The sequence below is a fragment of the Oncorhynchus gorbuscha genome, linkage group LG11, assembly GCF_021184085.1.
Source record: "Oncorhynchus gorbuscha isolate QuinsamMale2020 ecotype Even-year linkage group LG11, OgorEven_v1.0, whole genome shotgun sequence".
Taxonomy (NCBI): Eukaryota; Metazoa; Chordata; class Actinopteri; order Salmoniformes; family Salmonidae; genus Oncorhynchus; species Oncorhynchus gorbuscha.
In genome coordinates, this window is record NC_060183.1 from 33,564,896 (window position 1) to 33,580,786 (window position 15,891).

Genomic DNA, 15,891 nt, shown 5'->3' on the forward strand with positions numbered 1-15,891 from the left:
TCTCAAAATAATGAAATAACATTGTTAAAACCCTTTAGAAACCTTAGCGGTTGTCGACTGCCTTTCTATAACATCCGCAAACAGCCTTGTATTCCAATTAATAATAACCTGTGTCAATACCTTTCTAACAACCTGTTGTCGTATTTGCGTGGCTGTTGTCATCAACCAGAAACAGGGTTTAACCTCTTCAACCTATGGGGGCGCTATGTCATTATTGGATACAAAAATGTTCCCGTTTTAAGCGCAATATTTTGTCACGAAAATATGCTCGACTATGCATATAATTGGCAGCTTTGGAAAGAAAACACTCTGACGTTTTCAAAACTGCAAAGATATTATCTGTGAGTGCCCCAGAAATGATGCTACAGGCGAAACCAAGATGTAACCTCAAACAGGAAATGAGCTGAATTTCTGAAGCTCTGTTTTACTATCGTCTCCTTATATGGCTGTGAATGTGCTGTGAACGAGCTTATGCTCTCTGCCGTTCGTCCAAGATGTTTGCAGCATTGTGACGTATTTGTAGGCATATCATTGGAAGATTGGCCATAAGAGACTACATTTGCCAGGGGTCCGTCCGGTGTTCTTTGTCTAAGTTGGTGCGTAATTCCCAGTGGCAATCATTTTACCATGCGATAACAAAGGGAGAAGCACACTTCCAGGAACGATACATCATTGAAGAGATATGTGAAAAACACCTTGAGGATTGGTTCTAAACAACGTTTGCCATGTTTCAGTCGATATTATGGAGTTAATTTGGAAAAAAGTTTGGCGTTTGGATAACTGAATTTTTGTTTTTTTTTGGTAGCCAAACGTGACGCACCAAACGGACCGATTTCTCCTGCACAAAAAAACTGAACATTTGCTATCTAACTGAGAGTCTCCTGTCACGCCTTGGTCAATATGTTTTGTGTTTTCGTTATATATTTTGGTCAGGCCAGGGTGTGACATGGGTATATGTGTTGGGTTCGTATTGGGGTTTTATTAGCATTGGGATTGTGTATGATTAGGGGTGTGTCTAGTTAGGCTTGGCTGCCTGAGGCGGTTCTCAATTGGAGTCAGGTGATTCTCGTTGTCTCGGATTGGGAACCATATTTAGGTGGCCTGAGTTCACTTTGTAATTCGTGGGTGAGTGTTCCTGTCTCTGTGTTGTAGTCACCAGATAGGCTGTAATAGGTTTTCACGTTCCGTTTGTTGTTTTGTATTTAGTATTCAGTTATTTCTTGTACCGCGATTAATTTTCATTAAAGTCATGAGTGACCTACACGCTGCATTTCGGTCCGACTCTCTTCTTTCAACAGACGAACGCCGTTACATCTCCTCATTGAAAACATCCGAAGTTCTTCAAGGTAAATGTTTTTGCTCTGATGAAACTGGCTCTCATGAGGATCGCCACAGGAAAGGATGACCCAGAGTTACCTCTGCTGCAGATGATAAGTTCATTGGAGTTATCAGCAGCTCAGATTGCACCCAAAATAAATGCTTCACAGAGTTCAAATAACAGACACATCTCAACATCAACCGTTCATGGTTGAATTTATGAATATAAACCACTAGTAAAGTAAATCAATAAGAAGAGACTTGCTTGGGCAAAGAAACACGCACAATGGACATTAGATTGGTGGAAATCTGTCCTTTGGTCTGATGAACCTAAATTTGGGAGACTCAGAGTTGGTGAATGGAGGATCTCTGCATGTGTGGTTCCCATCGTGAAGCATGGAGGAGGAAGTGTGATGGTATGGGGGTGCCTTGCTGGTGACACTGTCAGTGATTTATTTAGAACGTAAGGCACACTTAACCAGCATTGCTACCACAACATACTGCAGCTATACGCAATTCCATATGGTTTGTTCTTAGTGGGACTATCATTTGTTTTTCAACAGGACATTGACCCAACACACCTCCAGGCTGACCAAGAAGGAGATTGATGGAGTGTTGCATCAGATGACCTTGCCTCCACAATCACCCAACCTCAACCCAGTTGAGATGGTTTGGGATGAGTTGGACCCCTGAGTGATGGAAAAGCAGCCAACAAGTGCTCAGCATATGTGGGAACTCCTTCAAGAATGTTGTAAAAGCATTCCAGGTGAAGCAGGTTGAGAGAATAACAAGAGTGTGCAAAGCTGTCCTGAAGGCAAAGGGTGGTTACTTTGAAGAATGTCAAATACACTTTTTTGGTTACTTTATGATTTCATGTGTTATTTCATAGTTTTGATGTCTGCATTTTTTTCCCACAATGTAGAAAACCCTTGAATGAGTAGGTGTGTCCAAACTTTTGACTGGTAATATATATTAGGAGAAATAGAATTGAAATGTATATCTCTTTATGGTAAGTGGTAAAATAAGTATAGCCAGTTATATTTGTACTGGCTTAGCAGATAATAAGAAAAGAGGATCAGTATTTACCTGGCTAAAAGAGAAGGAATATAAATATAAACTGTTTACTACAGGAAACTCATTCGACAACTTTGGAGATACTTTTCCCATTGGCAAAATAACTCAAAAGGGGTGATGATATTAATTAACAACAATTTTGATCCAAACCTGAAATTTGTCACAACAGATCCGCAATGAAGATGGATCCTTTAAATTATGTTATTGGACCATAAAAAGATTTGGCTCATTAATCTATACAGTGGAAAAAATTATGATCCACGCTTCTTTAAAAATATATATAACAATTTATCAAGCCTACAAACAATAATCGACTCAATTATTATGGTGGTAAATTATAATACGGTTTTAAATAACTCAATGGACTGTAAAGGAAACCACACAAGAACTATCATCCTCATGCACTTCCTTTTGTGTTACTTTCATGTTAATTAATGATGTGTTCCTAGTCCAAAATGACTGCCCCATTATAGCTGATTATAAATCCATAATAATACATATATTGTCACCTGATGTTGTGTTAGATCTTTTTATCAACTTAAGTTCTTGTTAACATTACAAGTTTTGAACATCTAATTGCTATTTATGGCCAGCCTCATTGACCTGAGCTCATTGACAACTCGTTTATTAGTAAAAAAAACAATAACAAATACTCAGATGTAACATATTGTGCTATTTATCACATACTACTTTGTGTCAAAGTTTAACTTCTCAGAGCTAGACTATAACACACGTGATATGGTAGGTGAAATTCCAAAGAAAAACCAACCAGAAATATTTTGTTTTTGAGGTCCCAGGCTCTTATAATGGGAAGCTTTGGGTCCTATGCAATTCCAGCTCAGAGATGGCAATTCTTATGACTTCCACTAGATGTCAACAGTCTGTTTAAGGTTTCAGGCTTGTTTCTTCAAAAACGAGCAAGAATTTTGACTCCCAGGTACAATATCAGTCTGCTGGCGCGCGAGAAAGAGGACACGTGCTTACTAATTTTACTTTTCTATTGAACATACTTATTTCTTTATGAAATGTTATAGTTTATTTACATTTTAGGATACCTGAGAATTAAATAGAAACATAGTTTGACTTGTTTGAACAAAGTTTAGTGGTAGGTTTCTGGACCCCTTTGTCTGCATGTTGAGCGAGTGGATTAATGAAATCGATGGCGCCAACTAAACTGACTATTTGCGATATAAAGAACGATTTTATCTAACAAAACGACCATTCATGTTGTAGCTGGGACCCTTGGGATTGCAAACAGAGGAAGTTTTTCAAAAGTAAGTGATTTATTTAATTTCTATTTGTGATTTTATGAAGCCCGTGCTGGTTGAAAAATACGTTGACGTGGGGCGCCATCCTCAGACAATCGCATGGTATGCTTTCGCTGTAAAGCCTATTGTAAATCGGGCAGCACAGTTAGATTAAAAATAATGTAATATTTTAAATGATATAAGATACTTGTATGTTCAGAAATGTTAAATATGGTGATTATTTATTTGAATTGCGGAGCCCTCCAATGTCGACAGGTGTCCAGAGAGCGGAACACCTATCCCTAACAAGTTTTAACAAGGACTCTCTCCTCCTCACCAGTGTCATGGTCAAACATTTGATAAAGAGCCTCACATACAGTATATCGTTTGGTCATTGTGCTGTCACAGAATGAATTGTGAGCAAGGCCTCAAAAAATCTTTACATAACAAAGCTACAAGACAAGTTCTATATATTATTGAAACAATTTTGAATTGATTGTGAGAATGCCAGCAGGTATGGTTCCCGTGGGGGAAAGATTGGGGGTTGCCATGGAAGCCAAGAAGGGGGGTGAGGTGTGTGTGTGTGTGTGTGTGTGTGTGTGTGTGTGTGTGTGTGTGTGTGTGTGTGTGTGTGTGTGTGTGTGTGTGTGTGTGTGTGTGTGTGTGTGTGTGTGTGTGTGTGTGTGTGTGTGTGTGTGTGTGTGTGTGTGTGTGTGTGTGTGTTATTGTGCTCGAACACACATGCATGTGGGGGTCTGGGAGAGCAAGTGTATCCATCTGATGAATGGGCATGTGCCTGAACTCAATTTTATACACATATTGTTGTCACACCCATTTATTTCTAATGACTGGTCATTTTTGACTGGGAACACCACAGGTGTATAAAAGTTAAATAAAACACCCAAAATGTAATGAAAATCATCAAACTGTATTTTGTGTGTTCAGATGCCCTGTGTGGACAAAGTCATGGAATTCTATGACAATTAGATTAAATGAACTACATTTTTCAGAGAGAGAACTTCCAATTTGACCAGAACACAGCAGGAGGGTTAAGGAAATCACGAATATTATGGATATTTTGGAACTAGTGCAAATATGGAGGCTTCAATATCCTGATTTAGTGAGATATACATGGCGGAGGCTCAATCAAACTAGTTTTATTGGGTACTATCTTACGTCATTCTTGTTGGCACCAAAAGTAAAACAAATACTTGATATAGGGGACAGAATGCAGTAGGACTGTCAAATAAATGTCATATACAGTGCCTTTGAAAGACATTCAGACCCCTTGTCTTCTTCCACATTTTGTTAGATTACAGCCTTATTCTAAAATGGACTTTCATTGTTTTGAATACTAAATAACAAAATACTTTTACATAAATATTTAGACCCTTTGCTATGAGACAAGAAATTGAGCTCAGGTGCATGCTGTTTACATTGATCATCCTTGATACGTTTCTACAACTTGATTGGAGTCCATCTGTGGTAAATTCAAGTGATTGCACATGATTTGGAAAGGCATACACCTGTCTATATAAGGTCCCACAGTTGACAGTGCATGTCAGAGCAAAAACCAAGCCACAAGGTCGAAGGAATTGTCCGTAGAGATCTGAGACAGGACTGTGTCGAGGCACAGATCTGGGGAAGGGTACCAAACATGATACCAAACATTGAAGGTCCCCAAGAACACAATGCCATCCATCATTCTTAAATGGAAGAAGTTTGGAACCACCAAGACTATTCCTACAGCTGGCCAGCCAGCCAAACTGAGCAATCGGGGGAGAAGGGCCTTGGTCAGGGAGTTGACCAAGAACCCGGTGGTCACTCTGACAAGATTCCAGAGCTCCTGTTTGAAGATGGGATAACCTTCCAGAAAGACAACCGGAACTGGATCTGCAGCACTCCACCAAGCAGGCCTTTATAGTAGAGTGGCCAGACGGAAGCCACATCTCAGTAAAAGGCACATGTCAGCCCGCTTGGAGTTTGCAAAAAGGCACCTAAAGACTCTCAGACCATGAGAAACAAGAGTATCTTGGCACCATCACTATGGTGAATCATGGAGGTGGCAGCATAATGCATGAAAATGTGATATTTCAGTTTTGGAATTTAATTTGCAAAAACTTCCCCAAAATATGTTTCTTTGTTATTATGGATTATTGTGTGTAGATTGATGAGGGGAAAACAACTATTTAATACATTTTAGAACACAGAATTACAGAATTTCCAACATGGTGAGGATATTGGAAATTTAATCAGAGCCTATTGTATGACAAGAACCTTATACCAATCAGAGCCTATTGAATGACAACTTGTTTTTAACAAAGACAGAATAATTTAAAACATACTTTTTCTGACATAACATTCAGTTGAAGTCGCAAGTTTACATACACTTAGGTTGGAGTCCTTAATACTACTTTTTCAACCACTCCACCAATTTCTTGTTAACAAACTATAGTTTTGGCAAGTAGGTTAGGGCATCTACTTTGTGCACGGTTAGGACATCTACTTTGTGCATTGAGCATAATCCAGATAGGTTAGAAAAATGATCTAGATCCTCTATGAGAATGTGCAGGGATTAAATTGTCGATTTAAAATAAAAAATGAATCATCAGCGTACATTGACACCTTTATTTTTAAGCCCTGGATTTCTGGCCCATTGATATTATTGTTGGATCTGATTTAATAGCGAACATTGCGATGGCCATAATAAATAGATATGCTGATAGTGGACAACCTTGTTTTTCTCCTCTTGACAGTTTAATACTTTCTGAGAATTAGCCATTATTTACTATTCTACACCTGGGGTTACTATACACGACTTTAACGCCCTAGAGTTGATTGATGCACCGGTGCGTCAATCCAAGTAACATAATACAAAAATCATGCACAAATCAACCGTATATATTTTGGGATGACATGCGTCCCATTATGCCTGGGGAAAACGAAACACTGTATTCCATACTAAGAACCTTATACCAACAGCAAAGCATGGTGGTGGTAGTGTGATGGTGTGTGGATGCTTTGGTGCCTCAGGTCCTGGATGACTTTCCTTAATAGAAGGAACCAGAAATTCTGCTCTGTATCAGAGAATTTCTACAGGAAAATGTCAGGCCATCTTTCTGTGAGCTGAAGCTGAAGCGCAGCTGGGTCATGCAGCAGGCAAAGGCGGTACTATAGTTTTATACATGGAAACGCCAGGGGGTGGCCAAGGCTACTTCAGGGGGTCCATAGACCATGACAAAATTGGGAATTTAATTTTAATGTTTTGAATATGAGTGAAATCAATTAAAGAAAATTCACACTGAAATGTTTTCTCCTGTTTCCTTATTTCTCCTGGTTAGCCTATTGTCTCTGCAAAGGTTGTTGCATTGTAACTACAAAGTAATTAAAAATGTCACTTCACTTCACATTAAGTTGCTTGCTCCTGGGCAAGTACATTGTAAATACATGACTGTCCCTTTAACAACATTGTAATTACAGAGTGGATTGTTAAAGATTGTTACATTGTAAGTACTACTGTGTAATAGTAATAGGGACAACTTATTGTAACATGTTACCATCTTTTCACATATTCACCAACACTGGTATGGCAAAGCACACATTTTGAGAACAGCCATAATGATGACACTACGCTGTCATTGTAATGATGCAACAATTAAGATACCTAAATATGAGCTATTGCGTAGCATGACTGCTCTATGGATATTCAATGGATATACATTAACCTTTAATAATGCAGTTGCGATCTGTTAAAACACATTCATGAAACGCTTATATATGTGTAATAAAAGCACTATAGTTATGTAGTCATAATAAATTGTTACCTAATAAAGTTATTATATTTATATGACTCCAACTGACCTGCAATTATGTTCTCAGGGATCTTGACGAGGTAGGACGGCTTGCTGAACTTTGGCGGGTTGTCATTCTCATCCTATGGGAGAAGGCGAGCAAAGACATACAACAAAAAGTATAACACTTAAACACAATACACAAACACATTACGATATGTAGTCTGTTTCTTTGTGTGTATATGTATTGTGTGGAAGTCTATTTGTTTTAGCATTCTGAGTCTCTTGCTCAGTAGTAGTAGTAGGATGTTGTTGATTTATTGTAGTGTATAATACGACAAATTTCCTGGTTGAAATTATCTTCTTAGGGATAGCTCCCTTTTTTAAATTTTCGCCTCAATGACATACCCAAATCTAACTGCCTATAGCTCAGGCCCTGAAGCAAGGATATGCATATTCTTGATACCATTTGAAAGGAAACACTTACGTTTGTGGAAATGTGAATTGAATGTAGGATAATATAACACAATAGATCTGGTAGAAGAAAATACAAATCCCAGCCATCACTCTGCTTGTAATTCCGATGATGTCCAGAAGATGGGAGCAGTGTATGTCCATTTCAGATGGTTAACTTGAAGTATGAGCGAGCTACAGGACATTTAGTGTGATGTCATATTCATATTACATTTTTCTCCAAGAATATTGTAAAATCTGTATACTTAGACTGTCATTTAGCTTTTCCAGTATTAGTAGCCATATTATACGTTCAACATTTGCAAAAGAACCAGTTTTCATAACTTAATAACTGTGAATATTAATTTCATTTTTGTCCAAAAGGAAAAGGCATGCTTGTCGCAAAAGGCAGGCACCTACATTTTCGAAGAGACACAGGGTTTCCTGTGAAAGCCCAGCTCATTGGCTATCTAGCTAGCTCCGTTTGACCCCGATTGGTGCTTATTTGACAAAGATAGTCGTTCAAGTGAAGACCGCCATGTCATCGGCGTGACATGAAGGCGCCGATCTCTGACAAAATATTGTGTCCTGTAGGATATACTACACCCTTAATGATATAGTGAAGTCTAGTTACAGTCTAGGATCTATAAGGAATACATATGAAGGTGATTTGACTCATTGAAACAACGTTTAGGGTGAGATTTTCAAAGATTCCTTTCTTTGTAAATTGAACGAGTGGAAATACAAAATCGATCGTGCATGCTATATGGACCTTTTTAGGATATGAAAATTTATTTTCTCTAACAAAAAAACACTTCATGTTATCTCTGGGACCCTTTGGATGACGAATCAGAGCAAGATTTCAGAATGTAAGTACACATTTCACCTTCAGAATTGAATTTATCAAACCTATCCCGATGAAAAAAGTGTTTTGTTGTTAGGCGCATTCCTCAAACAATAGCATGGCATTTTTTCGCCGTAATAACTAATGTAAATTGGACAGTGCAATTATAGCAACAACAATTTAATCTTTCAGCCGATTTAAGACACTTATATGTACCGACTATTGTTATTTCTCTCAAATCTGCGATGGTGAAACAAAGCTCTGCATGATTTTACAACTGTCCCGTTGACGGGATGCCGATCCCTAAGAACTACAACTCTATAGGCCCAGGAGACCAGACAACGTGTAGTGTTGGCTACACAGCTGGAAATGGTTCAACTCTGAGACTATCGATCACTACAGAATAAGAGCAAATCCTAGACGTAGAATTACTAGTCTGCAGCTGGAAATTGCGTAAGTCTAGTACGAGAATACCGACAACCGCAGAAGCATCTATTCTATGCAACAACCATCTGTACGCCTGACGTACCATTACAACAAACACTATCCAGAGCTGCTGAGAAAATGCCAACTACGAAAGATATTGTGACTCCTGGGGAAGTTAACCAGAGACTCTCTGATGAACTGACTCTCCAGCAGACGGACCGGCGATTCCAACAGAGAAGACAACAACGACATAAGGGCGTAAATATATACATTGGAATTAGTTATCAAATGAAGGGCCATTCATTGTGCAAAGGATTAGCATTTCAATTAATATAATGATCAACTGTGTGTAGTGAATCCATGTTGTCTTTCCAGCTTTTACCTGTATCCCACCCCTTTCCATTGTCTATTAAGCCGTCATACACATTTAGCCCACTAGGGACTTATCAATGCATTGTGTTAGTAACTGATAACTGTATTGTTTGTTTATGTATTTCTGTGATTTGTTTAGTTAGATGGTAAATAAATCAATAAGCCAATTTGTATATTGCTGATTCATTATGGAGGCTAGGGAGGCTTGGGTTTTGCGATGTTCAGTAATGAGAACTGATGAGGTAATAAAATACATTAATACAAGACTGTACTCAATAAGATATGAACATATTCTAAGAGTTATATTCGGGAATTGAGACTCTATAAACAACATATTCCTGTGGTGCCCCAACTTCCTAGGTAATTAAAGTTACATGATTAGTTTAATGGAGTAATTAAATTACATATAGAGAATGATTTGATAAGCTGGTCTTCACATTTAATGATAGTCCAGGCACTACAGTGTATCTTACTGTAAGATACAACACTTACGCGAGTAGGGTGACGTTACCCCTAGATGGCAGTTTTGCATTTTCCCCGCTAATGGTCAAGGTCAGGATTGGGGAGGGGAAGCTGATCCTGGATCAGTAGCAAGGGGAAACTTCACCCCAGAGCAGTGTAGGCCGCTACACACACTTAAACAGAGTGACGTAGGGTCGTATACGGTCCGTTACAAAATTTGAGCAACACAAAAGTACGTAGAACTAAATGTAAAAACGATGCTCCGTCACTGCTTTTGCGGAGTTGAGTGAAATGTTTAGGGCTCTTTAGATTGTACTAATAGTTAACATATACTACGGAATCGGTGTCCCTAAACCAGGACGGTTGTTGCTCAATATCTCATAATGTGACCAAAAAACATTATATACAACAGCCAACTTTCTGGGACATAATCTAACTACAGTGTCCAATTTGCAGTAGCTATTACAGAAAAGAAAGACAGTGCTATTGTTTGTGGAAATTGAGTAACAACAAAACACTTTCATCACGGCAACTGGTTTGATACAATCACCTCTGAAGGTAAATACTGTACTTAGATTCCGTAATCTTGCTCTGATTTGTCATCCTGAGGGTCCCAGAGATAATATTGAGTGTAGTTCTGCATGAAAATTATCTATTTTTATATTCAAATGTAAAAACTGGGTTGTACAGTTTGACCCCACTGCTGTCTCTGGCTCCACACCCCGCCTACCCGCCCGGCAATCTAGATGTATGAAAGTTAGTGTATGTTCTGTAGGGAAGCTAATGATCCATCATGTATGACATAACCTGGAGTGAGTAAACTAAAAAAATGTATTACCAAAATGTATTATAAAAGTGGCAAATCTTTAATTAAAACTTTTTTAGGATTGGTGTCCCTTCCATGGATCGGTTGAGCTAAAGTAGGCTAATGAGATTAGCATGAGGTTGTAAGTAACAAGACAATTTCCCAGGACATCTGATATTGGCAGAAAGCTTAAACTCTTGTTAATCTAACTGCACTGTCCAATTTACAGTAGCTATTACAGTGAAAGAACAACATGCTATTGTTTGAGGAGAGTGCACAATTTTTAACATGGAAAAGTTATTAATAAACAAATTAGGCTAATTTGGGCAGCCTTGACACAACATTTTTAACAGAAATGCAATGGTTCATTGGGTGAGCCATCTAGTGGGCAAAATCAAAATTTCACCTGGCTGGAATTATATATTATGGCCTTTCTCTTGCATTTTAAAGATGATGGTACAAAAAGAATACAAAAAATGTGATGTTATTTTCTTTGTATTATCTTTTCCCAGCTCTATTGTGTTATATACACTACTACATTCCTTTCACATTTCCATAAACTTCAAATTGTACCAAGAATATGCATATCCTTACTTCAGGGCCTGAGCTACAGGCAGTTAGATTTGGGTATGTCATTTTAGGTGAAAATTGAAAAAAATAGCTAATCCTTAACCTGTTTGTAACAGTAGTACATGACAGGATTGGGATCAATTCAAAGTGAAGTCAGTGAGTGTTGGATGAAACCTACATGATTGATGCATGCATGAGTGTTGGTTGAAACCATTAGAAAGCATAAAGTTGGGTGATGTACTGACAAACAGCTCAACGGTGAGAGAGACACTGCTGTTAAGGGATGGGTTCCCGCCGTCTTTAGCCATCACAGTCAGGTAGATCATTCCTTCAGGGACCATCTCGTAGTCCAGAGGGCTGTTCACACTAATCACTGAGGACAGGACAGGACGAGAGAGAGAGAGATAATACAGCAACTTTATATTTTGGTTACATTAAAACAATGTACAACTCCTAATGTAGAACTGCTAATAATGTTAATTGCCAAATACCAAAATGAATGTGCTTCAATCTATAGCTAGAGGACTCCTGTCATGTATTGTCATATATTGTCATGTCTTGTCCCTGTGCTTTCTCTTCTATTCGTTTCCCCCTGCTGGTCTTATTAGGTTTCTTTCCCTCTCTCTATACCTCTCTCTCTCTATCGTTCCGTTCCTGCTCCCAGCTGTTCCTCATTCTCCTAACGACCTTGTTTACTCTCTCACACCTGTCCCCTATTTTGCCCTCTGATTAGGTCTCTATTTCTCTCTCGGTTTCTGCCTCTGTCCTTGTCGGATTCTTGTTTGCTGTTTGCTGTGTCCTGTCCTGTCGTGTTTGGCCTTATCATCAGATGCTGCGTGTGAGCAGGTGTCTCTGTCCGCTACGGCCCGCGCCTACCCGAAGGGACCTGCAGTCTGTTGCCGCTTATCCTGCAATTCCCCTCAACAACTAGAGGATTTATGTTTTCCCCGTTTGGACATTTCCTGTTAAGGATTGAGGATTATGTTATCTCTGTTTGGACTTTAATAAACTCAGTTTCTGTTAAGTCGCTTTTGGGTCCTCACTCACCTGCATAACAACTCCTGGAGTGATAACTATAATTTTTGTCTTATCTGTTTTATCTGTTTATCTTTTTGCTAGCTAGGGCCATCTACTTTAAGTAGCTGTCTTCCCAGTAGCCTACTTGGTGTGTGAACTGCTGTCCGCTCGTGGAGATGATCTGTGTCTGCACAACATTATCTCACTACAGGTGTCCCCCAGAACTCAGTTCTAGGACCTCTCCTATTCTCTCTATACAATGTGTTGGGTTGTAATTTGAAATACATGCTACACCAGAGTTACTAAGTAAGGGAAAAGGCAATCACATGGTTGCAGTCACTGATAAGGGTGGACAGCTGTGGATTAGAGAAGAATGGGGGCCGAGGTCAGGTCAGGTCTCATGAAAGGAGAAGAAAAAGTTTATTACCCACATCACATAACTTCCTTCCTAGCAACAAATATGTAATGTTTAGAGAAAAGGAGACGACTCCACCTAAAGGGGGTATAAATACTTATGCTGGTGGGAACATGTCTTTGTCATATGCAGCTGTGTGAAACAGTGGGTGAATAAACTTGGTTTCAGCTTTATTAGTCGTCCGTCAGTTTTTACTGTGTTTATTTAGAACCTAACAGTTGGCGCTGCGAGCAGGGTTCACCATGATATACAGTTGAACTAGAGAGTCTGAATCAGTGTGTTTGTATTTACAGTAGTGATAGACAGCTGGAGGCATTTTGTTTTTCACAAGTTCAGCAGGCTGTGAATTCTGCAAACAACGTTTCCATGATGGGCTATTAGCAGGACAATAGACTTGTCATACCTTTACAAAAGGATAATCTAATAACTCGGCTAGATAGGTGAAACAAATCATCCCGACTTAAAATGTATTAAGTACTATAAAGTTTTACATTTCTAACTCCAAACCTTATGCAACCTGCACAATGTCGGATAAAGCATACAGTATTGTTCATCAACATGCTTCAACATACTTTCATTAATAAAATAATGAAAAAAACACTTTCAAAATGAAGTTGTTTATTTCAACTATCAGCAGGAAAATAGACTCTTGCTGAGTTTAGGGACTTGAAATGTATTAATGGATGTTTGCGAGGCATGTCACTTCTCTCATCTCTTTTGCATAGCCCACCAAATACACTGTTTTCTAACCACATTTGGATGGATCCATAACACATTACTATGGGAATATCACTGAATGACAGAGCATGGGGGCGAGTCTTGATAAATCAATCAGATTTTTATTTGGAAATGTTAGGAATATTTTGTTCTGATGCACATGGATCAGATTCAAACTTGGAAGACCGAGATTCAAGTCACTGAACGCAGACCAGCAGAAAGAGAAACATTCTCTGAGGGCAGAGATACGTGCGACAGCTGATGTATTGGTGTCATGTTTGTCATTTATTATCATGTCTTGTCCCTGTGCTCCCCATGCTATTCGTTTCCCTCTGCTGGTCTTATTTGGTTCTTTCCCTCCTATCCCTCTCTCTCCCCCTCCCTCTCTCACTCTCTCGCTCTCTCTTCTCTCTGTCGTTCCGTTCCTGCTCCCAGCTGTTCCTATTCCCCTAATCATCATTTAGTCTTCCCACACCTGTTCCCGATCCTTTCCCCTGATTAGATTCCCTATTTATTCCTTTGTAATCCGTTCCTGTTCCGTCGGTTCCTTGTTTTGTATTCCATGCTGTAATTGCGTTTCAAACCTGTCCTGTCGTGTTTTTGCCGTGATTGTGTATCACCCTGTCCTGTCGTGTTTTGTGCCTTCTTCAGACGCTGCGTGTGAGCAGGTGTCTCAGTTGACTACGGCCTGCGCCTCCCGAAGCGACCTGCAGTCTGTGGCCGCTTCTCCAGTTGTTTTCCCCTCTACTATCTAGAGGATTTCAGTTATTCGGTTTTGAGCATTAATAAACTCTGTTTCTGTTAAGTCGCGTTTGGGTCCTCCTTCACCTGCATGACAGAAGGAACCGACCAAAGAATGGATCCAGCGACTTCAGACGCTGTTTACACTGGCCGTCAAGATCCAAGGAGCCATGCTCGGCAGACACGGCAGCAGGAATTGTCTGCTGCTCGCCATGCCGTGGAGAACCTGGCCGCTCAGGTTTCCGACCTCTCTGGACAGTTCCAGAGTCTACGTCTCGTGCCACCTGTTACTCCCTGGCCTGCCGAGCCTCCAGAACCCAGGGTTAATAACCCACCTTGCTACTCCGGGCAGCCCACTGAGTGCCGCTCCTTTCTCACGCAGTGTGAGATTGTGTTCTCTCTCCAACCCCAACATACTCTAGAGAGAGAGCTCGGGTTGCTTACGTCATTTCACTCCTTACTGGCCGGGCTCGAGAATGGGGCACAGCTATCTGGGAGGCAAGGGCTGATTGCTCTAACAGATTCCAGAACTTTAAAGAGGAGATGATTCGGGTTTTTCACCGTTCAGTTTTTGGTGAGGAGGCTTCTAGGGCCCTGGCTTCCTTATGCCAAGGTGAACGGTCCATAACGGATTATTCCATTGAGTTTCGCACTCTTGCTGCCTCTAGTGAGTGGAACGAGCCGGCGCTGCCGCTCGTTTTCTGGAGGGACTCCACGCAGCGGTTAAGGATGAGATTCTTTCCCATCGAGGTTCCTTCAGATGTGGACTCTTTGATTGCTCTCGCCATCCGCATAGAACGACGGGTAGATCTTCGTCACCGGGCTCGTGGAAGAGAGCTCGCATCAACGGTGTTTCCCTGCTCCGCATCGCAACCATCTCCCTCCTCTGGCTTTGAGACTGAGCCCATGCAGCTGGGAGGGATTCGCATCTCGAATAAGGAGAGGGAACAGAGGATCACCAACCGCCTGTGCCTCTATTGCGGAGTTGCTGGACATTTTGTTATTTCATGTCCAGTAAGAGGCCAGAGCCCATCAGTAAGCGGAGGGCTACTGGTGAGCGCTACTACTCAGGTCCCTTCATCTAGATCTTGTACTACTATGTCGGTCCATCTACGCTGGACCGGTTCGGTGCTACATGCAGTGCCTTGATTGACTCTGGGGCTGAGGGTTGTTTCATGGACGAAGCATGGTTTCGGAAACATAACATTCCTTTCAGACCATTAGACAAGCCTACGCCCATGTTTGCCTTAGATGGTAGTCATCTTCCCAGTATCAAATTTGAGACACTACCTTTAACTCTCACAGTATCTGGTAACCACAGTGAGACTATTTCTTTTTTGATTTTCCGTTCACCGTTTACACCTGTTGTTTTGGGTCATCCCTGGCTAGTATGTCATAATCCTTCTATTAATTGGTCTAGTAATTCTATCCTATCCTGGAACGTTTCTTGTCATGTGAAGTGTTTAATGTCTGCCATCCCTCCCGTTTCTTCTCTCCCTACTTCTCAGGAGGAACCTGGCGATTTGACAGGAGTGCCGGAGGAATATCATGATTCGCACGGTCTTCAGTCGGTCCCGAGCCAACTCCCTTCCTCCTCACCGGTCGTATGATTGTAGTTTGATCTCCTTCCAGGGACCACG

General features: G+C 40.4%; 1 protein-coding gene across 2 annotated transcripts in view; it reads right to left on the reverse strand.

Annotated features, from left to right (window-relative positions):
* LOC124048539 (cadherin-23-like) overlaps nucleotides 1-15,891 on the reverse strand; it is a 548,925-nt gene that overhangs the window by 188,310 nt on the left and 344,724 nt on the right. For both annotated transcript variants that reach the window (XM_046369416.1, XM_046369417.1), the window contains exons 17-18: nucleotides 11,607-11,734; nucleotides 7,500-7,572 (exon numbers count right to left, since the gene is read on the reverse strand). In XM_046369416.1, the coding sequence (XP_046225372.1) occupies nucleotides 7,500-7,572; nucleotides 11,607-11,734 (201 nt within the window). The remainder of the gene's footprint in view (nucleotides 1-7,499; nucleotides 7,573-11,606; nucleotides 11,735-15,891) is intronic.